Below are 25,473 nucleotides of genomic sequence, written 5' to 3' on the forward strand. Positions count from 1 at the left end.
TGGAGTTTGGAGGTGAGTGGGTTAGATTGGATTGGAATAGATTGAAGTTTAAATTGTGGTAGATGGGAGTGGAGTGGAGTGGGTTGGATTGGGATTGGATAGTTTTGGGAGGGGTAGATTAGAGTGGGGTAGATTGGATTGAGTAGATTTGAGTGGAGTGTGCTAGATTGGAGTGCTGTGGAGTGGGGTAGATTTGGGTGGAGTGGATGGTGATAGAGTGGAGTGGGGTAGATTGTGGTAAATTGGAGTTTGGTAGATTGGGGTGGAGCAGATTGGTAGATTGGAGTGGGGCAGATTGGTAGATTGGAGTGGGGCAGATTATAGTAAATTGGAGTGGTGTAGTTTGTGGTGGAGTAGGGGTAGATTAGAATGGAGATGAGTTGAATAGTATGGAGTGTACTGGGGTAGATTGGAGTGGAGTGGAATAGAGTGGAGTGAGTTGGATTGGGATTGATTGGGATGGGATAGTTTTGTGAGGGGTAGTTTAGAGTAGGGTAGATTGTATTAGGTAGATTTGAGTGGAATAGGCTAGATTGGAGTGATGTGGAGTGGGGTAGATTTGGGTGGAGTGGATGGTGATAGAGTGGAGTGGGGTAGATTGGGGTAAATTGGAGTGGGGTAGATTGTGGTAGATTGGAGTGGGGTAGATTGGTAGATTGGAGTGGAGCAGATTGTTAGATTAGAGCGGGGCACATTGGTAGATTGGAGTGGGGCAGATTATAGTAATTTGGAGTGGTGTAGATTGCGGTGGAGTGTGGTAGATTAGAATGGAGATGAGTTGATTAGTATGGAATGTACTGGGGTAGATTGGAGTGGAGTAGATTGGAGTTGGTTGGACGGGGGTAGATTGGAGTGGAGAAGACTGGAGCGGGTTGGAGTGGGGAAGACTTGAGTAGATTGGAGCAGAGTGGAGTAGATTTGAGTGGAGAGCAGTAGATTGGGGTAGTTTAGAGTGGAGAGGAGTTGGATAGATTGCAGTGGAGCTCAGAGTGGCATAAATTGGAATGGAGTGGGGTAAATTGGGCTAGGGTAGATTGGAGTGGGTTGGATTGTGGCACATTGGAGTGAGGTGGATTGGGGTAGATTAGAATGGATTGGAGTTGGGTAGACTGGGGTATATTGTAGCAGAGTGGGGTAGATTTAAGTGAAGTGCGGTAGATTGGAGTGGACTGGGATAGATTAGAGTGGGGTTGATTGGGTTAGCTTGAGTGGAGTGGGGTAGATTGGAGTGGATTAAATTGAAGTGGGGTAGATTGAATCATGGTGGAGTGGATTGGGTACATGGAGTGGGGTAGATTGGGATGCGAAGATTGGAGTGGAGTGGGGTAGATTGTGTGGAGTGAGCTAAATTGTAGTGGAATGGGGTGGGGTAGACTTGGGTACATTGAAGTGGAGAGGGATAGATTAGTGTGGAGTAGGGTAAGTTGTGTGGAGTGGAGGGGCGTAGAGTGGAATGGTGTATTGTTGTGGAGTAAGTGATGTAGATTGGAGTGGTGTGGAGTTGAGTGGCATGTCGTAGAGTATCTTAGAGTTAAGGGGCTTGTCATAGAGTGGAGTGTCGGAGAATGGAGTGGAGTGGCATAGTGTGGAGTATGCATGGTGTGCTAGCGCACTGCCATTGCAGACCACCTATTTTTAATTCAAATACATTTGCACAGAAATACGGTTTTACTGTACACAAACGATAATGTGTGCAAATGTCATGACAAAGTGTATTAATGTTTTGATCATAATCAAATATGTTTCCACCACACTTCAAAATTGCAAAAAAAGAATGCTTCATTTGTACTAATTCCGATATATTTGGAAACATCTGCACAGTTAATTTGTTTTTGTTTTGTGCTACAAGAAAAAAAACATCCTGCACCCTCTCCTTTTTTTATTTTTTATTTCTTTATTGCAACAATAATCAGTACAGTCATGCGAATATTTCTCATGTACAATGCCGTGCCATTTACATTGCATATCCAACTGTTCAGTTACTAACTTATCTTGCATTTTTCTTTTATATCTTTTTCATGTCCTCTAACTCCCCCTCACCCCCCTCGCACTCTTAGCACTGTATAGAACACACACCTCTGTCTCCGTATGACATTTCTAACATAATCAATGTTCTGCATTATATGTGCTGCCTGGCAACCTTTCTTCGCTCTGCTCGCGTGTGTACTCCTTCCAAGACACGTGTAGTACCTCGCCATGTTGCCCCACCAGCTTCTCCCCTTGCCACACTGCCTACATTGCAATGAAAAACCAGCAATTTCTTATATGTATATCAGCATTCCACCTCATGTCGCTATTAGTGACTCAGCACAAGCCTCAAATTCTGTTAACATCGTCTCCCATTCTAGCGATATATGCGTTTTCCTTAGGCCTCTACGTTCCTCCCGTCTCAGTTCCGTTCCCTCTGCCTTACCCCATCTCATCACCTCGCTGTGCCAGCTCTCCGGGTCCGGCGGTCTGGGCGACTTCTGTCGCATCGTTATTAATCTTCTCCCTAGCAGCAGCGCCAGGTCAGCAAAGCGAAAGGCAGTTCTTCTCTTTTTTTCCTTGTGCCCTAGACCTAGCAAGCTATATAGCGGCATCGTGTAAGGTCTACCCGGGATAACCTCCGTCAGTGTGTTATGGACCGCTGCCCAGTAACAGCCTAACTTAGGACAATCTCATAACATGTGCAACAGTCCTGCATCTATCGCTCTGCATCTGGGGCATGTGTCCGCTGCGTCTGGGTACATGATATGTAATTTATGGGGAGTGAGATACGCCCTGTGCACTATCATTAATTGAATGAATTTGAATTTGGGATTGCGGGACACTTTTTTAGGGAACTTAAGTTTTTTCTCCCAGTCCTTGTCTCCCAGCTCTCGGCCCACATCCCTCTCCCAGCGTGTCCGAGTGGGATGCAGTGTGATTGCCCTCCCATCTCTGATGCCAGCCGTCAACCACCTCGTCAGATGGCTGCCCGTCCCCATCAGATATTGCATTGAGGAGTGAGTTCGTGGGCGGTTCTGTCCCATCCCGTGCCCATGTCGAGGTTATGTATCGTGTGACCTGCGCTTGTAGCAGAAATAACGTGTCAGGGGTATGATGCAGGTGTGCAAAGTCTGCATGCGTCATGATAGTGTTCTCCGTAAAGAAGTCCCCTACCTGCATGACTCCTGCTTGCTGCCACTCCTGAAGTTTTCGTTCCGTCAGGATACCGTTTCCCATGGGTAGTCCCAGTAACGGTATAGAGGGTGCATAGGATGTCGCCACGTTAGTGTACCGGACCGCTTTCTTCCTGTACTTAACAGCTAGTGTCAGGAGGTATGGCGCCGTAGCAGGTGTCCTAGTGTTTGGTAACAGCAGTCGGTGTATAGCGCCCCTGTTCCTGTCTGTCTCATTCATGCCTATTTCATGCAGGTTACGTCCCGCTAGCCAGTAGGCCAGCCACTGGAGTTGACAGGCGTAACCGTAGGCAACCAGATCTGGCACCCCCATGCCACCCCTGTCTGGGGGCAACTGCAACTTAGCCAGGCTGACACGGCGCCTGCCCGCGCACCAATTCAGTTCCGTTAACAACGTGTTCAGGGATATGAAAAAAGACATCGGAACCATGAGGGGCAATTAGTGAAGAAATATAGCAGTCTGGGTAGCACCACCATCTTAGTAATTGCCACCTTCCCAGCTATCGATAGAGGTAGAGTGTTCCAGAATTGTATTTGTGTTTTGAGCGCGGTGACTGCTTTGCCCAAGTTACCGTCCAAAAGGTCTCGGGTGTTCCGATATACCTGTATGCCTAAGTATTTGAAAGTTGTAGGTGCCACCTGAAAGGAGTGTGGTTCAAACCTAATATGTGTGGTGTCTAATGGAGCTTTGAAGCCGTATCCGTAAGACTTCGATTCGTTAATCATTAGCCCTGATATGGCCCGGAAATCTTCAAATATTGCCGGGAGTGGATCCAGGCCGGCCGACATGTCCTGAACTTATAAGATGATTTCATCGGCATAGGCCGAAATTATGTGTGGTATGGAGTGCCTCTGTATCCCTTTCGCGTGTGCCAGAGTTCGCACCTTACTTAGTAAAGGCTCTAGAGCGATAATGAACAATAACGGCAACAACGGGCACCCCTGCCGTGTGCCTTTCATTATGTCTATTTGCTCGGGGATACATTGATTAGTCCGAACACGTGCCGTGGGGTGTAGATACAGCAGCGTTACCCAATCTATATATTCTTGAGGGATGCCAAATTTGGCCAGTATTTTAAACATATAATCCCACCTCAGGGAATCAAATGCCTGCTTAAGGTCAAGGGCGATGCATCCTTCATTGTTATGTCTGGTATCCTCTAATGTCATTAACTGGCTTAATCTCCGGAGATTCAGTGCAGTGCTTCTACCCCGTACAAAACCGCACTGATCTGAGTGTACCAATGTCGGGACATACTGGGATAATCGGGAGGCCAAGATCTTGCTGAAGATCTTGTAGTCCGTGTTTAACAGGGACAAGGGCCTGTAATTTTCCAGGTGCAGGGCATTCCTACCAGGCTTGAGGAGGGAGACTATCAGCGCCTGTAGTGTGGTAGGAGGTAATGTGTGGGATTCCATCGATATGTTGTGTAGCGTGTGTAGGTGTGGGGCCAGCACATCAATATACGTCATGTAGAACTCAGCCAGCAGGCCGTCAGTCCCTGTGACCTTGTTCCTAGGCAACGCCTTGATGGCCTGTCTAATCTCGGCCAGAGTTATCTTGCCTGCCAATTGTTTCTGTTGCGCGGCTGTGAGTCGTGTAATGGGCACGTCAGTCAGGAATGTCTCCAGATCCACGTCCGTCAGTGGTGCATGCGAGCTATACAACTCAGCGTAGTAGTCTTTGAACGTGTTATTAATGTCCACCTGTGTCTGGACTATGTCCCCCAGTCTGTCTCTCACTTCCACTATTGGAGCGGCCGGCGGAGCGTTGCGTACCAATCGGGCGCCAATAGGGGACCAGATCTGTCCGCCTGTGTGTGTTGCCTGCAGGTATATTCTCTATAATCTATTACGCGTAGTTCCTCCAGCAGTTCCGCATGTTGTATGTGCGCTGTCTGTAGTTGCGTGAGGTTGCCATGTGCACCTGCTGCCTCGTTTTCAAGCAGTGCTAGTGTACCCTCCACTTCCTTGAGCTTCTCTACCACTGAGTGTTTAATGCCCACTCTTGTGCTCATCGCCACTCCCCGTATGGTCACCTTAAAGGCATCCCATTCTATTTGTCGGGACCCAGCCGTGTTTTGGTTCTCAACAAAATTTTCTGTGATGGCGTCTGACACTGCCGCCCTGAAGACGGGGTCCTCCAGCAGTGCAGGGGACAATCGCCAGGTCGGAATCGGAGTAGGGAGCTTCCCCCATTGTAGCGACAGCTCCACCGAGGCATGATCCGATAGCGTTTTGCCCATATGTGTGACAGATTCAATGGACCCTAATAATGTGGTGGAGCAGAGGAAGCGGTCAATTCTCGTGTGCAATTTGTGCGCCGGGGAGTAGAACGTGTATTCCCTATGGTGAGTGTTTTTGATTCGCCATGCATCTGCCAATTCCCATCCAGTTGCCCAGTGTGCCAGCGCTTCCGCTTGTTTCTTGCTCTCTGCTGCGTGCAGGGGGGGTGGGACCTGTCAAGATGCAGATCCAACACCGCATTACAGTCTCCACCGATTACCCAAACGTGTTCCGACCCCTCCGACAGCACCCCACCAACAGTGTCAAAGAATTTCGACTGCTCTGTATTGGGGGCATAGATGCAGCCCAGAACCACTACAGAGCCGTCCAACAATCCCTTAACGAGAACGTATCTCCCCTCCCTGTCTATCCGGTGCTCCAGTTTTTTAAATGGGACCGTGCTTTTAATCCAGATAGCCGCCCCTCGTGAAAATGCTGAGTATTCGGTGGCGTAAAACTGACCCTTCCATTTTCTAGCCATCTTGGCGCCTTCCGCGCCGTTTAGGTGTGTTTCTTGTAGACACGCTATTACCACCTGGTGTCTGTGTAGTTGAGCCAATATCCTATGTCGCTTATGTACCGACCCCATGCCTCGTACATTCCACGTGCAGAGTTTATATGTGTTAGTCGTTGCAATTACTGTGATTATGTGTTTCTAGGGACCTCTCCGGCATGTTCAGCCTGTGTGACGATGTGTGATACATTTCGTGTGCTATCTTGGTGCGTAACTTCCCAACCATAAGGTCCCTTCCTTCTAACTGTCTAGGACCAAACATCAGAACCCAACAGGGGTAAGAACACAATTCCATTCTGCCTTTGCCTGGGGGGGTATGCCCCACCGTTCTGCCTCAGAGTCTTGGACAAAGGTCTCTCTGTTGACCGCCCTGTTAGTTGCATTGAACCCGTGCTGTGCACCCCCACTCCATAAAATGCTTTTAGGCATAGTCATACATTACCACCCCATGTCTCTCGGGCAGCTTATCAAAAGTCGTGAGTCATCTGCGCTGTGATGCGTGGAAATAACTGCAAGCTAGTGTCTGATTCTGAAGCCAGTGTGTGCGAGCTGCCATTGTTGTTCGTTTCCTCCTCATTCCTGGCATCGTGGGCCGCCAGGGCGTCCTTCGTCAGCGCCGCCGTCCCCGTCGTTCCACCCTCTCCCGTCGGCGCACGGGCTCCAGCCATGCCATCTTCCTTGTCCATTGGGTCCCCTGTGCCTGGCCTCGCCTCCAGATTGACCGTCTCTTCCTCTCTCAGCACGTGTTCCATAGGATCCTGCGACGCGTCCGGCGAGAGCGCCACTTCAATCCATTCCGACGCCTCTTCCGGGGTGTCGAAAAAGTAGGATTTGCTCCTGTGTATGACTTTGAGACGTGCCGGAAAGAACAAAGCATATTTCAGGTTGCGCTCCCGCAGGGTACGCTTCACTCCCAGGAAGGAGGACCTCGCTTTTTGTACTGCCGGGGTGAAGTCCGGATATATCGACACCGTTTTATTTTTCGTATCTTATGGGGGCCTTCTCCCTCGCCGCTTTCAGGACTGCGTCCCTGTCTTTGTAGTGTAAGAGACGAGCTATTAGTGGACATGGGGGGGCCCCTGGTTTTGGCGCCCGCGGGGGCACCCTGTGCGCACGCTCCACACTAAACAGTGGAGTGAAATCCTCAGGAGCCACCACCGTCTTTAGCCAGTCCTCCACAAACTGTGTTGGGTTAGCACCCTCACTGCACTCCGGAACGCCAAGAATGCGAACATTATTGCGTCGCGAGCGCCCTTCCGCATCATCCACTCTGTCCCTTAAGCCTTTCATCTGGCGCTCCAGTGTCTCTATTTTCGTGCTCCGTCGACTGTGGAATCAGGTCATCCAATGCCAGCTTCTTTTCCGTGACCTTGTCGGACAGTTTTTTGTGATCTGCTTTCAACAGGGACAAACCAGTGGACACCGTGTCCATTCGAGGTTTCCAGTGCTTCTCTCGAGGCCCTGATTTCGGTTAGGATTAAGTCTAGCTTGGCCTCCTGCGATTCCATACCCGTTGGTGGGATCACTTCGTTGTTGGATGATGCCAGCGGGTCTTCGAAGCTGGCTGAGCGTAATGTGGCGTGCACCGCTGCGTCCGGTTGTCGGTTTTTTCTCACCATATTGCGCCTCGCTGTGGTGCCCCCAGAGGTTCCCCCCGCAGTAGTCCTGTGCACCCCAACAATGTCTCTGCAATGCTCCACGTGGCTCCCCTCAAGTCCGATACACCGTAGCAAGGTGTCCCGGCTATGGCCTCGCACCCACTTAATCCACCCTCAGGGCGCAGGCTTCACAGGTATGGCCCATCAGTCAACGGGCAAGGTGCCCCGGTCATTTTTGGAGTAGGCCCTCGTGGCAGGGTTCCGCTGCTGGTTCGGGGCAATTCCGCATGTAGCAGCCCAGTTCTCCGGCTCACTGGCGAACCCGCTCCCCGAGCCCGTGCCTCGCTCCCAAAATGGCGGCTATCCGTTACAAGGCCGCGGGGAGACGGCGCACTTCCTGCCGGTAGTCAAGGCTTGTCAATGTCTCTCACCCGTTATTATGTGGCTGCACTGGGCGGCTTTCTCACGGCCCCGGCGTCTCTGCCGCCGGTTCGCTCCTTGTCTTTCCCCTGACCTCTTCCACCAGCCCCCGGTCGCGCCGGGCCGTGTTCCGCGATCTGGGCGGTCCCCCTATGCAGCTCCGCTTGTGTTAAACTGGGGACAGTCAAGCGGCAGGATCCCCCGAGCTCGCCTCATATCCGTCGCACTCACCGCTTCCCTTCGAGGCCCGAGCGGCACTCGGATGTTTGGTGCGGCCGCCCGGAAGTTAGCAGCGCTCGGCTTGCACATCAGTGTGGGCCGCGGCTTCGCACAGGATGGCAGGCCTCTGTCTCCGGGACGCCGGGAGCCGGTAGCCGCCATGCACAGAGCCCGCAGTTGCTACCGTTCTCCGCCCAGGCCCTCTGCTCTTCTCGTGGGCGCGTTTGTGGGGAATTCAGCAGCAGGTTATACAGCATAATTAGCGTATTTGTAGGGCATTAGACGGAGCGAGCTCAGCTCACGTCTACCATTGTCGGCTGGTAGCCACGCCCCCCCTGCACCCTCTCCTCTTACATGGATACTCAGCTTGATTGTCACATATTTTCTCCCACTTTGAAATCTGAGAAAGACAAGTACACACGAAGCTTCCTCAGAACAGAAAGCTCGACATTTGACCTCTGTCTTTGAATGCACAGCAAATTTAAAGGCCTGTTTACAGCAAGTGAGTTTGTGACAGGAATACAGTAAGCAAGGTTTGGACATCAGGAGGGACGAACTCATGCGGGACAGCCTCAAGCAAATAAAGTCAGCAAATAGCAAGCCAGAAAATGTGAGATTACAATCCACAGAGCCAATGGTAAGCAACGGGCAGAATGCATTCCTTGGCCAGCTTTCAGAATGTACCCAAGATGTCTTTAGAAAACCGCTGTCTGCTAGAGTTTGACCTAAAAAGAAAATAGACCATTATGTGCAACAATGTTCAGTATGTGCTCAAACTAAGATATCTCAAATGAAGACAGTACGATTACAACAACCATTTCAAAGGCTCCAATAGTAATAGTTACACATATCCATGTATCTTAGTACAGTTTTGCCTCCATTTGGTAGCGGTAGACTATCTCACTAAAAGGGCGAACTTTTTTCCCCTTTCAGCCCCCATCCCAGCATCAACCACTTGATAAGAAGCTGTCCGAGTGAATGGCTTACCACCAGTCATCATGACAAATGGTGGTATCGGGTTAAAGCCAGGTACTGGAGTTAGTGGGAGCAAAGGTTAGGAATCATGCATTATTTGTCTACTAGGTATCACCTACAGACAGAAAGACTCAATCGGACTTTGGAACAATATTTGTGCTGCTTCCTTATGAATTACTCTGCTCAGAAGACTCAATTCCTAAAGCAGACTTTTCGTACAATAATACTTTTCGTGCATCTTTGTGGTATCCCCCTTTCTGTTGTTCCTCAGGGTGCCATCCCCACATTTGGTCTACAGCATATAAGTGCTCTCTATTTCTGTCCATACTAAACCTCTTCCAAGATATGAGCACTCTACACACATCTGTTCTGAGCTATTTTAGACCTGTGTATCATTATGGTACGTCTAGTCCAACCTTCAATATAGGTGAGCTGGTCAGGCTTTCCACAGATTACCTTTCTATTCTTGGAACTCACACCAAGTATGGCCCTAAATATTTTGGTCCCTTTCCGGTGGTACAGTTTGTGGGATCAACTGCGTTAACGTTCGACCATCCTGAAAATTCATCTCTTTTTCCACATCTCTCACATTAAGAACTCAATGTCATCAACTCATTCGAATTCTCCGCCTGCATTAGTTGATGAAACTCTGGAGTATGCATTCAACACTTTCCTAGACTCCAGGTTGAGTAGAAGACAGTTAAAATATCCAGGTGCATAGAAAGGGTATGATGTGTCGGTCAATTCCTGGGAGCCGACCTCAGTTATTCATGCTCCATGGCTGGTAGTTGCCTTTTTATAAAGGTTATTTTCCAATCCGATACTCAAAATGGAAAGGTCTTTTGATGGAGGTGCACTGTCAGGTCACAAGGCATGGTGGCACAGAAAAGATTTTGGCTACATACAACTTGGAAATAAGCCAATAGAGGATACTGGCAAAGAAGAGCAAATGCTTCTAAGGCCTAAGAAATCAATTGCACTGCATCAGTGTCTGTAGAACTTTCAATAGCAAAAACCCATCCAGATCCCTAGAGGCAGTGTTACTATAAAGACGTACCATGTGCGTAAACATGCTAACTAGCACTAACAGGTGTTATGACTCCTTAGCTTTTGCTACAGTTCAGCCACCTTTTTGTTATTTTCCTTGTCAGATCCCTCTGCCCTTAACTTACAGTGACTTTGTTTTGGAACTATGTTTATAGGATGTGTCTCCCCTCTCACAGGTATCTCCTTACCAGTGCTGCAGTGTAATTACCTCCTTGGCTCTTGGACAGGAATTCATGTAAACTTGGGGGATAATTACAGTCTTCCTACACTCTTCCCTGGTTAAGCCATTCCGTGAACTTTTTAATAATACATATGAGTATTGCTGTGGTACTGTCCTACTTAATTGTATTCTCTCTCTCAAGGTGGGACGATGCTGATCCTTTTATATTTGCCAAGACGCTGTGCCGTAATATTCCAGTTCAAATTTTCCACCAACCAGCCTGCAAGGGTTAGTCTGTCTTTTCTCTCTATCTCTCTAACCCACCCAATCAATCAATTAATTAACACTTTCAATCAGATTGATTGATCTCTCTGACCCTCTTTTCCCAAGCCTTGAGATATCTACACAGGGTGAACGGCCCTTTAGAGGGAAGAGGAGTCTTTGCCGCAACACCCTAATGGTGGATAGAGCTTAGACTTGTGTGTCTGACGACATGGATGTGTGGACAGTCCCACCCATGTTGCCTTCCTGCCGTGTTCCTCTTGAATCTGAGTCATTACAATTGCCATTGAGAGACGAGGAACTAACTTTATTTAGATGGGAAGTGTAGTTATTAGGCCTACTATCGTAAGAGTGATCATCTGTTTGATGATAAAACAAGTTAGCTTTCTGAATTTTGTTAGACAGGGATGGCAAAATTATCCATAACGCTTTGGACTTTTTCTTATATAAATCAAGCCGAAACCATCTGTTCTTAACGCTCAGTGAACTTCTAAATCGTAAACTCTGTTCTTTGGTCAGACATGATGTGTACATTTGTGGTGGCATAGTAAGGAATGAAGAAATCTAAACCAGCTATACAGATAGTTATCCAATGTGCAGTGGATGGTTACTAATAACTTAGAAATAAAAAGGTCATGTTCAGATAAAATACCTTTTTAGACTTTGTAATACACTAGCATATTCTTGCTGCTAAAAAGGTAACAATACCTTTAAATCTGTGAGGGAATGTCAAGTGTTTTCTCTTAAATCATAAACGTAATTTTATAGTGAAAGGCAGACAGTACCTCATGTTGAAAAGCAATTGTGTTGCATGGGTAATATGAAAATGGTGTGTGGTTGTTTAGTTTAAATGTGAGAATCTGGAAATGATTTGTACAGAGGCATAAGTACTCTAGCTTCAGAAGGCGAATTGTTTTGCTTCATTAGAAAGCAGGATGCTACCTTGTAAACACAGACGTTTGTGAGGGATTACTCCCATTACACAACAGGCGCGGGAGGGGTTAACTGGAAAAGAAGCTGAAAGTATACTTATATGCAAACAAGACATGTTTTAAACACTCAAGAGGGAAAGGTAATGCTTGCAGTCTCACAGCTGCCTCAGTAAAATGGAGTATGGACTGTCATAACCTGAGCTTCTTCATAGTGTTTGCTGTTATGGGAATGTCGTTTATACTTGTATTTCTTAATACACCGTATATTTGTGCTTCGTATAAAATGCAATGCTGATTCTTGAACTTGCAAAGAAGTTTTAGACTCTTGTGTTTGCTGCTTGCTTTCAAACATCTGATACAATTTTTCATGGTGTAACTATAAATTGTTTTCCTTCCAGACTCTGGCATTGCTGGATAAATTTAAATCAAAGCTTAATCAGGCTATAATTGACACTCCAGAAGAAGATCCTATCGAAACTGAGGTGGAGGATGACAGTGGCTGGTAAGGATTTAGGATATAAAAATATAGAATGTAAGAACATAACGTGTACTTGTAAAGTGCACTTTCACCTAAGGGTATCTTGGCGTTGAATAAAAGGAGGCCCATAGGAATGAATGTAAATTACCGAATCGGTAAATACCGATTTGGTAAAAGGAGGAAAACATTGAAGGGTGGCAGCGTGTCACTTTGACACCCTGTTGCACCCCTCAATTGTGTATGGGTGCACATGTTGCAGACATACATGCCCTACGGCATGTATGTCTGCAACATGGCACTGAAGCAATTTGCATTAAATTGCTTTGTGGGGTGTTTTCGTTATTTACCACCAACTTGTAGTTGGTGGTAAATAACGAATCCTAACATAGGATAAGCACTCATTTAAGTGCTCCCTACATTAGGAATTCAGTAATTTACCGAATCGGTATTTTAGAAATCGGTAATTTACAGATTCCTTAAATTACTGATTCGGTAAATTGCCGAATCCTTAATTTCTGCCCCTACATCACGAAAGCCTATTACCAGTCGGGAACGGACGAAATTAACGAATTTCGGCCGTTACCAACCGGTAATGGCCTTCCTACATCTGGCCCATAGCGTTTCCATTAGAGTACATTTTGGAACTTTGGGTTCGCTCATCAGAAATGTCTGACCCCCAAAGAATTCTTTGTCTCTTTGCATAGATGACTGGCAGGGTTTTATGCTTTTTAATTCTCACCTACCAGGCGGCTTTAGCTGTCTGTAGGCCAATAGCTGTTGTGCACCATACCAAAAACTTACAGTAGGCTTAGATCCTGCCCTTTTCTTATCATTGGTTTTGTCACTTTCATTTGCTTGCCTCTTAGCTTCTTATTTAATAGCTTTCCCTCCTCTTCTTGTGCTTGTTTCTTCCATGTAACATAGCTTACTTTTTTTTCAGCTTGCTCAATCCGATGTATGCTGCTTCATCCCTCAAATCCCCGCCTATCCTCTTCTCTGTGTCTCACTCCAGTTCATCCATTGTTTCCCAGCCCTTCCTATCTGTTTTTTATTATTATTATTTTAAATTCTAAATGCTCCCTCCACCCAAGCTCCTCTTTTCTTCCCGGCATTCTACCACACCCAGCTCCTTTGTTGCTTCTGGTCTTTTCCCACTTCGGCCAGTGCTTTCTGGGTTTCCTTTGACGTTGACTTCTATCTGAACAAACATACCTGACCTCTCCAACTCTGCTGATTCCAGAATTCAAAAGCAGAGGTACATATGTTAAATGTGACTATGGGGGCGGCAATATGCAATAATCTAAGTATTCATAATGGATAGCTCCCTTCAAATGTTTGTATGTAGTACAGGATAACCCTAATGAATGTCTAATAATTTCTGGCATTTCTGGTGACCTGCTTCGGGGTTGTGTACTTAATGGCAATGCATTCTGGCTTCACCAGTGCTGATTTCGATAGACTAAATGTTCAAATCTACCTCTGCCAGTTTAAGCTGTACACATTCCGGAAGACCGTGGACTCATGTTCTTTATTTCCTGTCCTCTTAAATAGCAGAGATCTTCCAAAGCACTTTAACATTCTTTCACCAGAACTGATGGCAAAACGCAATCCAGAATGACACTCGAACCTATATATACACACTGCAACTTACTAGGGAGACACATTTTGAGTGAATAACTATTAGGGTGATCACATAAACTAGTTCCAGTTTACATACTGGACAACTCCATGAAATGCTAGAACAAGTACAAAAAGAACACCCATAATTAGTGCTCTCTGGCAATGCATTTATTGCTATTTGTGTGGTTTTTTTAAAACATGTATTTTATTGAAGTTTTTCAACATGTATATCAAGGAATACCCAAGCATGTCAAGCAACATTTGCGATAGTCATGAACATATCTGAGGACGCTGCCCATTCCTGCCCACCCTAGTCTTACTTTTTTTTTGTTCAAATCTGTTTTTATTGATTTTAGTTTTCACATAGTCATGACAGGCAACTTATATGTACGCGAAGTTGTGCATGAGGCCATTCGCCAACATATGGATGTATAGTTATATTGGATTCACATGCATACTGATAGTACTGCCCACCCTAGTCTTATGAAGGGTCAGAGGTCCGTGGTGTAAGGGTCCCAGTGTTAGCTAGGGTAAAAAAGGCCCGGACAAAAGGTTATGGGGCAAAGGGGGAAGGAAAGGGAGGTTAGGAGGTGTGGGTCCTGAGAGAGGGAACAGGCTTAACGAAAGGGGGAGGCTGTCAGTGGAAGGTGACAGCCCTCAATAAGGCAGGACGGCAGACTCCGAAGAAGACTCAGACTGTGGACCGATCAATTTAGAGATTAATGTCTCACTGCTAGGGGCCAACGAGCGTCAGTGGAGTCCTCTCGCGTCCTCCCCATGCAATGCTACTGCTTCAGCCCTAGACCATCTGGTAAAAAGAGCCAGCCATTGAACAGGGGTCCGGGAGATGGGTGACTTCCAACGAGTTCTGATCATCTTCTTGGCCAGCATGAGGACCAAGTCGAGGAAACGGACAGCAACTTTGCGTTCAGGCGGCCTGGAAGATATGCCCAGGGCGCCTGCCTCCCAGGTTGATATGTTCTGAATGCCTAAGAGATGTTCCAGATGTTTAAGAGCAGTCAATCAGTATGTGTGCAGGTGTGTGCAGTCCATTAGGATATATTTTAGATTGGCCCACGTGGTGTTGCATCTGGCACATGTGTTGGAGGCACTGAAAATACATGTGCGATTTGATTTTGGGATAAGTATGCCTGGTGGAGGATGTCAAATTGGATACTTTTGAGGCGGGCATTGCAAAACACCCTCCACGGATAAGCCAATGCCCTCTTCCATTCCCTGTCGTGAAGTGATGTCGAACTCCTCCTCCCAAACCTCCCGTAAAGGCTGAAGCTATATCTGTGTGTGTGCTAGCATAGCCTTAGCAAGCAATGTTATTAACCTATGACCGACACCAGTAGTGTGAAGCGGTTGTAAGAGTTGATGACTGACTGGTTCGGGACCCAGTGTCATCCAGATGTCCTTCAGTACCCCCTCAGGAAAGCATAGAGTAAAAATTGCCCCTTAGGGAACACATACTGCGCAACCATCACCTCGAACAGCAGCATGCACCCACCCGTGTGAAGTTCGCCCATGCAGGGCCAATTTCCCACCGTTGGAGATGGGAACTGGTGAGGCGGCCATTGCGAGCTAAAATCCAAGTAGCAGGATCGCTGGGGCGTACACAGGAACGTGTCTGATGAGATGAAGCACTCACTTCAGGCATGCGAGGGCCACCCTTGGAAGAACAGGCAAGCACCGAGGAGTGTGAACCCACCTGCTGAGGAGGTAGAGAAGGAATTCCCCCGAAGAGTGGGGGGGGGGGGCGATCTCCCCGTTGTCCACTAAAGTGCCTGCCCGCCAAGCAGTAGGAGAGTCGCTTTAACTGGGCCACCAAGTAATAGTGTTCGAAATTGGGCATTCTGAGGCCTCCCTGTTCTTGGGGGAGTTGGAGTTTTGCCAGGGTCACCTGCCTGTGTGACCTGTCACATAGGAGGTCCCCCAGAAGGGCATAGAGATCCGAAAATAGTGAACGAGGAAGGTAAAGTGGAAGGTTCGCAAAGTAATGTAGGAGGTGAGGGAGGATTATCATCTTGGAAATCACCACTCGAGTCCGGAACGGGATATGCGATCAAATGGAGCTGACTGTAGCCACTTCGGTATCGTCAAGAAGGTCTGAGCTTGTGTGGTATAACCGAATCTCCAAGTATCAGACAGATGAGGGCTCCCACCAGATCTGTTACCCTCAAACTCAATGGCCCTTGGTGCCGTCCCTGGCACCAACTGGAATAAGCAGGATCATCTCAACTGTTTGCCAACCCTGACACCTGGCCAAAGTCAGCCAACAACAGTCGCTATGTTGGGTTTGATAATCATTGTTTTGGACGTAGTAATACTCATCGGGGAATTACTATTAGCATCCTGATTTCTAGATCGTTAATGGGCATGGAATGATGACAACTGTACAAAATAACTCATGGGAAGGAGGGTTGAAAGTTTGAAAAGGTTGCGGGTATGCATGCAGGGCATCGAGATGTAGCTGTGTATGATATTTGCCAATGGAAAAGTTTTGTTCTTGTGCTCTCCATATGCCTCAAAACCTGATAAGTTTTTTAAAAAAAACAAAAAATCATTGTTTTGGACGTTTTTCTTCCAGACTGCAGAGACTAATGACTGCAGTTCTATTGTCCGCCAAAAGAGGGTCTTGCGGACAATAGAACTGCAGTCATTAGTCTCTGCAGTCTGGAAGAAAAACGTCCAAAAAAACCGTTTGCTGACATGATTCGAGTGTCAATAGGATTTTATCAGTAATCAGCTCATCAAAGGAAGGATATGGAGTCTGCATTTCACTACACTGACAAGATATAGTTGCAAACAATAAACAAGGCGTACTTCTGTGGATTGGCGTTAGTGAGAAATAATATCAGTTTCAGTTTTATTGGCACAATCAACTTGGAAATCACATCATTCTGTGCATTTTGAAATGAGTACATCTTGAAATTTGGCACCGGCCTTCAGCATAATTACGTTTACCACGTAGAAGCATGTCATCGTCTTTGAAGGAAATAGTTTGCACTCCATTACATCTTTTGTAGCCGGAAATACTACACCGCTAATATATCCTAAAGTTTGATGGAAATTGCATGCAAGTGTGTGTGTTCGAGTTAATAGCCCTCCTGTCCCTCTTCTTGTTTTTTTGAAAGTTGTCGTTCTATACTGTTTGGCAGTGTAATTCTATTCACAAGGAGACGTTGGTTTACCATTAATTACAGTACAGTGGGCATTACACACGAAGTACTCCGAATACTGCTCTATTATGAATACCCAAACCCGAAAATGATGCAAAGCAAATTATATGCTAAGAACTCTGAATATAAAATGAGATGAGCTGTAATAAACTCTACGAATCCTATAGAATGCTACCCTTTAACACGAAGTGGAACCATAACCATTTTTAGGTGTTGACTACAGCTGTTGTGAAAGACCTTTTGTGGCCAATACCTCTGGTTACAGTGGGATTTGGGTCAGTCTCTCATCTTACCAAAGTTGGCTTTCTTGTCAATCTTATTTGCTTGCTTCTTACTGGCTTTCCTATCTCTACTTTTTTTATAGTAAACTATATATATATGTATGTATGTATTGCGACTTATATAGCGCACGTATCACCCGAAGGCATCAAGGCGCTTGCTTAGGGAACCCGTCCTGGTATTCCCCTGTGAGATACCCCGGCAGGGTATCCACAAGGTGAAAGCCAGGCATCCCGCCGCGAGGGGCCGTAGTGGAGATTAAGCAAGCTATTGCCCAGAGTCGCAGAGTGTGATCCCGTGAGTCGAGTAGGCACCGGAGCGAGAATTGTCGAGTCCGTGGAATTTTTGAGCCCGAGTCCCGCCGTGGCGGGGAATCGAACCCTGGTCCACGGCCGATCTCAGCTTCCGGGTCTGCCGCCTCTAACCACTGAGCCACGCTTCTCCACAATATATATATATATGGCTGGCAAGCACTCAATAAATGAATAAGTGAGCTTTCATTTGAATCGTGTGGTCCCACCTTGAATTGGGCTCCTGCGAGTTTTGGATATATATATATATATATATATATATATATATATATATATATATATATATATATATATATATATATATATATATATATATATATATATATATATATATATATATATATATATTACCTACTGGCGGTCGCCAGTAGGTATATATAGTTAGGATTTTTTCTCTATGGGATTTTTGAAAATTCTATGTCTAATAACTTTAGCGTTTGTGGACGGAATTGGCTGAAATTTTCAGGAAAATTGAACATTTTGTTTCTGAGCAGCAACTGAAAATTTGGGGGGGGTTTGTCAAGGGGGGGCTAAGAAAAAAGGGGGGTCCCAAAACGTATTTTTCCCATGTTAATTTCCATAGGGCGGTTGGCCTCACTTTTAGCCCGAACGGCTGAATGGATTTCCACGAAACTTGGCAAAATTGTAGATATTGTTTGCCCGATGTGCCTTTGCTAGGTCTCAAGATATGTGCTCCTGTGAATTTTGAGTAAATTAGGTTTAAAAAAAATATATATCTAGAGCCGCACCCCGGTGCGCGTACCTGGGAGCGCTCCGGGCGCGCCACGCGACTTGCGCATGGCAAGCTGATTGGTTCTCGGGTGTCTGTAAACATTCGAAACAGTCCGCAGCGGCCGCCATCTTGTGTCTCGGTAGGATTGAGACACAAGAGGTGGCAAAAATCAAAGGGGGAAATGAGCAAAAGGGGGCAGGGTACACCCCCCTGACCCCCTAGTTTTGATATGGGGGCCATAAAAGGGTCCCGCGGGTAAAAAAAAAAAAAAAATTAAATTCGATTTTCGCGGGGGGAGCGCCAGGTACGCGCACCGGGGAGCGTACGGGGGAGCGTACCATGGAGATAAAAAATGACACTTTAAAAAAAAAAAAATTGGAGGTAGTTCTGAAAAGAACTTTTTTTTTGTTTTTTTTGTTTTATATTTTTTTAGACTTTTTAAAACGATTTTATATTTTTTTGGGATTTTTGTCAGGGGAAAAACAAAAACAGGGATTCCAAAACTGCTCAACAGGAGCAAAAAAATGTGAAAATTTAGGGACTGGCAGGGCAGCGATGTTGCTGTTTCTTCATGGCAATGAGTTCAACACTCTGCTCCCCATAGCAGAGCAGTTCGTCACACTCTGTGCACAGAAATTTGATGCCTGCAAACACCGGCTGAATGTTAGGGACCATTCTTCCACGGGGTGGTCCCGAAGGTGTTGCTCCACCAGTGGAGGTGCTGCCGCCATCTGTGGGTAAATTCCGTGCCAGCTCTCTGACACTCTCCCTGGCAAAGTTGTTAGGGTGTCTTCTTTTCACATGCCTGATTAAATTAGCATTTCCAAAACTATATTTTTTCAGAGGATTGCCTCTGGATAAAGTACTACCACATATTTTGCAGGTTACTTTTGGAGCGTTGACTTTTTTTTGTCCTTCAGGGATGTCATAGAATTTCCAGATGAAATGTTTTTTTTTCTTCTGCTGAGGAGGGTCCTCATCTAAAAATCCGTCGGAATCACTGCTGGATGACTCTCTTGCAGCCATTGCTGTAGATCAGAAAAGTAGGAGATGAACACAGTACACAGAACAGCTCTTGCTCTCTCCAAGTACAAAGCAATAGTGAGAGAAATGGGTGGGTTTCACACAATTTGGAAAAAAAAAAGTTATGAACCAATGAAAAGTGTTATTTTAAAGTCACATGGTTTGACGCGCTTACGCTACGCGCCCCGGGGCGCGTCCCGGGGCGTGTTTCGTAAGCGCATCAGGGCGTTTACGTTGCGCGATCGGGTGCGCTTCCGGGTGCGCTTACGCGGTGCGTCATAAGACGCATCTCGCGGCTACGCGATACGCGCTTATGACGCAAGGCGTGGCGGCTACGCAATACGTCACGATGTTGTTTTCGTTCGCGGCATTAGCGCTATCGGGACGCTCATCAGTACGCGCCCCGGGGTTCGCCGCAAGATTGCGCTTACCCGTGCGTTCACTGGTCCGCGCCCCGGGAGCGCACCAAAAAGAATAAAAAAAAAATAATAACATAATTATACAATATAAAATTCGATTTAAAATTTATTATTTTTAAAAACTATAAAAATTTGCTATTACAAAACCTTGAAAATTCACTGAAAAAACCATAGGTTATAGACCATATATAGTTAGGAATTAGCATTTACAAAACCTTATTTTACTCACACAAAACCATTGAAATTCCATATATAGTTAGTTGCACTAACTATATATCGCGCACCCGCAATCCACTGCTGATGATGTCACATATTACATCATTCATGACATGGTCAGTGACATCACTGATGACATCACTGATGACATCTCAAATGACATCACTGATGACATCACTGATGACAACATCCAGTGACTGTTTGTTTCTGTAAAGTTAAAATATGTCTTACATATTGAAGAATGAGTGGATGTATAAGTGTCTGGATGAAGGATTTAGTAGGTGCATGACTGACTGTATAAGTGAGTGATTAAATGTGTCTCACTGAGTGCATGGGTTAGTGAGTAAACTGTTTTAAATTGTGCATCATTGTGTCTGTTGTTCTGTAATCTGATGCATGTGTTGATCATTAGCTATATGACTAACTATATGGGTTATTGATTGGTTGCCCAAGTATTTGTATGGGAGACTGAGTGTGTGTGTGGGTGTCTGGGAGGTGTATGACTCTGTGCATAGATGTGTGAGCAGTTGATTCACTAGATGTATGGGTGCAAAAGTGCATGTGGAAACAGCTGTATGGGCGGTTGACTGTGTGCATGAGTGTATTGGTGAGTGAATGGATATCTCAGTGCTACATGTCAAAGTAAGTACATATGTAAAACACAGTACATGTGAGAGTTGACATATATAAATAACTGTGCATAAGAGCCAGTGAATGTGTGAGTGGCTGTATGGATCATTGTGAACTTGTATCAGGGATTGTATAACAGAGTAAATATGTGTTATTATATGTTTCAATAAGTAAGGTGTGTATAACTATATAGTTGATGAAATGGAGGTGTGATTGATTCTTTGCATGACTGACTAGGTGTGTGAGTAACTCCATGGATGAGTGACAGTCTGTGAGTGTCTGTTTACACTGAGTGTATCTAAGGTTATATTAGAGTCTGAAGAGGTTCATCGTATCATCACATGAATGATGTTATCAGTGATGTGATCAGTAATGTCATCAGTGATGTCATCAGTGATGTCATTTGAGATGTCATCAGTGATGTCATCAGTGATGTCACTGACCATGTCATGAATGATGTAATATGTGACATCATCAGCAGTGGATTGCGGGTGCGCGATATATAGTTAGTGCAACTAACTATATATGGAATTTCAATGGTTTTGTGTGAGTAAAATAAGGTTTTGTAAATGCTAATTCCTAACTATATATGGTCTATAACCTATGTTTTTTTCAGTGAATATATATATATATATATATATATATATTTCAATTCAAGGTGAGACCACACGATTCAAATGAAAGCTCACTTATTCATTTATTGAGTGCTTGCCAGCCAGCGCCCTGCACAGGAGACACATATCACTAATTCTTGCCAGACGCGTTTCAGGGGTTAGCCTTTCTTCAGTGGCATAGTAGAGGTGAAATGGCAATCTCACATGAAGCCATAAGAGCATCTTGTAATTCGGTATATTTGAGAGTCCCGCCATGATTCTCTCACCTACTTTTCAAAACAGAAATGTGTTGGATGCATGTATTATTGGAGTTTTGGCAATATGGGAAATCTAGGGAGTTAGTGGGACCGTGGGGATTTTGGTTTTTAATGGTGCCTGGAATATCGTCTGAAGAGTTCAAGTAAGGATTAGGTGTGTGTCTAAGTTGTAGGTAACAAAAGAACTTCGTTTTACATAAGCCAAATGGCATTCAGTGCTTCTCTTCTCACTTGAGTTTGTCAATTCATGTAGGCATGTTCTTGTCCCATGTCTACTTCCTGCTCTCAGAAACGTAAATGCAGAGGCTCTTGAGCCCTTCATTCATTATTTTAATGGAACGCTAATGTGCCTGGCCCTCATTGAACTACATTCACCCTGTTGCAATGTAAGCCTGAGTAAAAGCCAAGGTAAAACACATTTAGTACTGCAGGGCTAGAGGTTTCTGAACATTGTAAAAATATAAGATCATCCGCAGAAAGCAAATTTATTTCACTCATTCAGTATCCCCCTCAAAGCCTCTAGCATCACCATATGCTGTGATAATGGCAGCCAGAGGTTCCACTGCCACCGCAAACCAGAGTGGCAACAGTGTACATGCTTGCCGCAGGCGATGGGATAGGGACATGACAGTACTCCATTGACCAGCAACAGTGTTACAATGCTTGTGTAGAACAGCCATGTATATATGAGTGACGTTGGGCCGATACGCAACATCTCAAGCACATGTGCATGTAGGAACAATCTAAAGGCCTTCTCTAAGTCAATCTGAAGAAGGGCTGCTGGACCTAACCTCTGCGTTCAGTTACGAGATGGAGCGATACAAGTCATATCTCTCGGGGGTGCCGCTCTTATAGATTACGGTTATTAGCGCCTCTGTTATGTTGTTGTATAGACAACCGTTCTCACATATTCAACAGGACATGTTGATACCGTTCGGACCTGGAGTTTTTCCTGACTGCCCCCTTAATCTCATCAATTGTAATGTTCTGGCTTAGGCATTCATTTTCAGATTGTTGTGTGGATCGCATTGGGAGATCAGTGACGCAATTGTCTAGTGCAGATCTGAAAGTCTCTGTTTGCCTCTGATATAGAGTTCTATTAAATTGAGTGATGTTTTTCCTATTATCCTGGGGTGACTCAGTTCTTGACCTACACTGACCATGATTTTAAAAACTACTCACAATTGTTACGTTTTCTTGCTCAGCCAGTAAATCAGTTTGCCTTTCCTTGTCTCCCTGTCTTTATATCCCCCTGGAGAAAAGAAGGGGTTACTGACTTTCCTTTCCTATCTCTTCTTTTTTTTATAGTAAACTTTATATATATATATATATATATATATATATATATATATATATATATATATATATATATATATATATATATATATATATATATATATATATATTTATAGATATAGATATAGATATATATAGATAGATAGATTACCTACTGGCGGTCGCCAGTAGGTAGTTATAGTTAGGACCTAGTTTCCATAGGAAATCCGCAACATTCTATTGGGAATAACTTTGGCCCTGGTGGACGAATGTTTGCGAATTTCTCAAAGAAGATGGCTAGGTCCGCTGCGCTCATTCTGTGAAAGTTTTGGGGGGATTGGTGAAGTGGGGGCTGAGATAAAAGGGGGGTCCCAAAACGTGTTTTTCCCATGTTATTTTCCATAGGACGTTTAGACACGGCTACAGCTCGAACGGCTGAATGGATTTATAAGAAATTTGGTAGAAAGGTAGAGTGTGGGTCGCAGATCACGCTTTTGTTTAAATGGTGTAAATCCGTTCAGTAGTTGCTGAGAAAATTAAAGTTGAAATCAGTTATATATCTGTAAGCGAGCACGGGTGCGCGCACCTATGCGGGTGTGCGCGAGCGGCATTGTGATTTGCTGTTTAACGTCTGTCAACATTCGATTCGGAGGAAATCAGGAAGTGTTGTCCGCCTTTTTGTTAGTGCGAGTGAATATATAATACAGAACAAAGGGTTAGTACATGGAAAGGGGAGAAGGTAGAGATTGTCTGGCTGGGTAAGTTTTCTAAGGGGGTACAGTATGGACCCTGAACGCGAAAATACTATTTTTTTTTGTTGGAGAAAACATTTGCGGGGTGCATGCATTCGGTCGCGCACCCCTATTTACAAGACTGTGAAAAACTATAGTGGTGAGAATGGAAAGGGAGCAGGGTGGAGAGTGTTTGATTTCGTAGGTTTCTTGAGGGGTTTATTAAGGATGACGAAAGTGTAAAAGTAGCTTTTTTTTTCGCAAATAAGTTACGAGGTGCGCGCACTCGGTCGCGCACGGCGATCAAAAAACATAAGGGAAGATGGAGATAAATTACAAGTTTGAGTGTTTAGATCTAAGGTGGCTCTTAAAAGAGCCCTTGTGTTAATTGAGTTTTTGCTGAACTTATAAGTAAGTTCCGATGCAGAGTCTCATGTTACAGAGGAAAATTCTATTTCCCTCATCCGTGAAATGAACACCATCTCTCCGATAGATGCCTTCCATGTTGAAACGTAGGTTGTTGTTGTATATAGAACCCATGTTATATTCTCTGAGGAAAGCAGAAACAGATTTATTTACATGTTTCCTTGCTTTCTCAATCTGTGGACAACGTTCATTGGACCAATTCCATTTTTGTCTTTGGCATATATTTGAATACACCAAGACAGTTCGAGGAAAAAGTGACATCAATTGACGAAAGGTGTCTTTTAGAAGCATTTCCAGACCTACCCCTGTTAATGTGCCTAGATCATTGCCACCACAGTGCACAATTATCAGGTTAGGTTCAGGGAGATGCATAAAAGTTTTCACCAATGGTATCAATTGGTGACATCTTAATCCTCTTTGGCCAATCCACGTAATCTGCACATTTGGTAAGTCAAGGTTAGAAATTCGTCTGTTTGCAGCATATTTTTCACTCCAGTGAATATAACTGTGTCCTACAAGCCAAACCTTCATTTTCAAGGTAGATGCAGTAGTACTCCGATGGGTTCGTGAAGTGGAATGGCAAGTAGATGGTGAAAGTCACGATAAAAAAAGTGTGTGAGGTTTGGTGTTAAAGGAAAACTGAACATGATTGGTTAATTGATATACTTCAAGATTGAAGACTACGCTGTATGTTATAGTTTTATTATAAACAAATCTTCTATTGGTCGTGGAAAATAAAGAAATGTATAACAAGAGTGGATAGGCAGGTGTGTTTGGAGGGAAATTATCCTTTTTGCTTGGATTTAGAACGTTGAGATATGAACTTTTGACCTGTGCCTTCAGCTAGGTGGAGATTGAGCTGTTACCATGGTAACAGCCAGAGAAGGCAGAGGGTGAAGGGTGACCGTTATGTGACTTTGAAAATATTGAAAGGATAACCAACTGAAATGTTAATTTGAATATGAAATTGTGCGGGAACAAATATGATTGGTTGAGGAGACATATATGAGTGTGTATTGACAGAAAATCTATGCCATTATTCTTCTACCTCGACAGGAACAGCGTCATGCATTTGGATCGATGTTGCAGCAGGCTGCCATGTAAATAGTTATTTAATAAAACATTTTACCCTGTTACTTTGCTGGTGTGTTGTATATATTTATAATATTTGCATAGGGTTTGTCGTTATTTTGGGCGGGGTGGGCGGCGGAGCCGAGCTAACTTCTCTTATTTAGTCAGCACATAAATTGACTTACTGGTGCGCATTATTTTGGGTGTACATTTGGAATATCGGTTGGGGTCGGGTTCGTCGTACTGAAATAACCCTTCAAGTTTCTGGTGTAGGCTACTCTCCCATTCACTCGCTGCAGAGAGAGTCGTTCCTAAGTAAGGAAAGTGCTATATTCTTTTTCGTCCTTCACATGCGGATACCATGTTCGGGCTTATTTTTCTCATTCCATTAACCGTTCGATCAACGCCTCAGTCATACAAAAAGCATTCTTTTATTGACCCAGTCGTGCGCCACACATACGCATTCATACCGTACAAATCAGGGCCCATGCGCACATTCATACCATACAATCTTTCACGCTCCCAGAGATAGCTCGTACATATAATGTACCGTCTCACAGAGCTAGCCTATTTTTCCTCGCGTGGAACACGGTGCGGTTTAGGTCTTC

General features: G+C 45.0%; 1 protein-coding gene across 1 annotated transcript in view; it reads left to right on the forward strand.

Moving 5' to 3' along the window:
- CWC27 (CWC27 spliceosome associated cyclophilin) overlaps positions 1-25,473 on the forward strand; it is a 1,032,773-nt gene that overhangs the window by 910,711 nt on the left and 96,589 nt on the right. Inside the window, exon 13 of the mRNA XM_078675149.1 lies at positions 11,996-12,099. Coding sequence (XP_078531275.1) covers positions 11,996-12,099 — 104 coding nt within the window. The remainder of the gene's footprint in view (positions 1-11,995; positions 12,100-25,473) is intronic.

Source organism: Lissotriton helveticus, chromosome 2_1 (genome assembly GCF_964261635.1).
Source record: "Lissotriton helveticus chromosome 2_1, aLisHel1.1, whole genome shotgun sequence".
NCBI classification, from domain to species: Eukaryota; Metazoa; Chordata; class Amphibia; order Caudata; family Salamandridae; genus Lissotriton; species Lissotriton helveticus.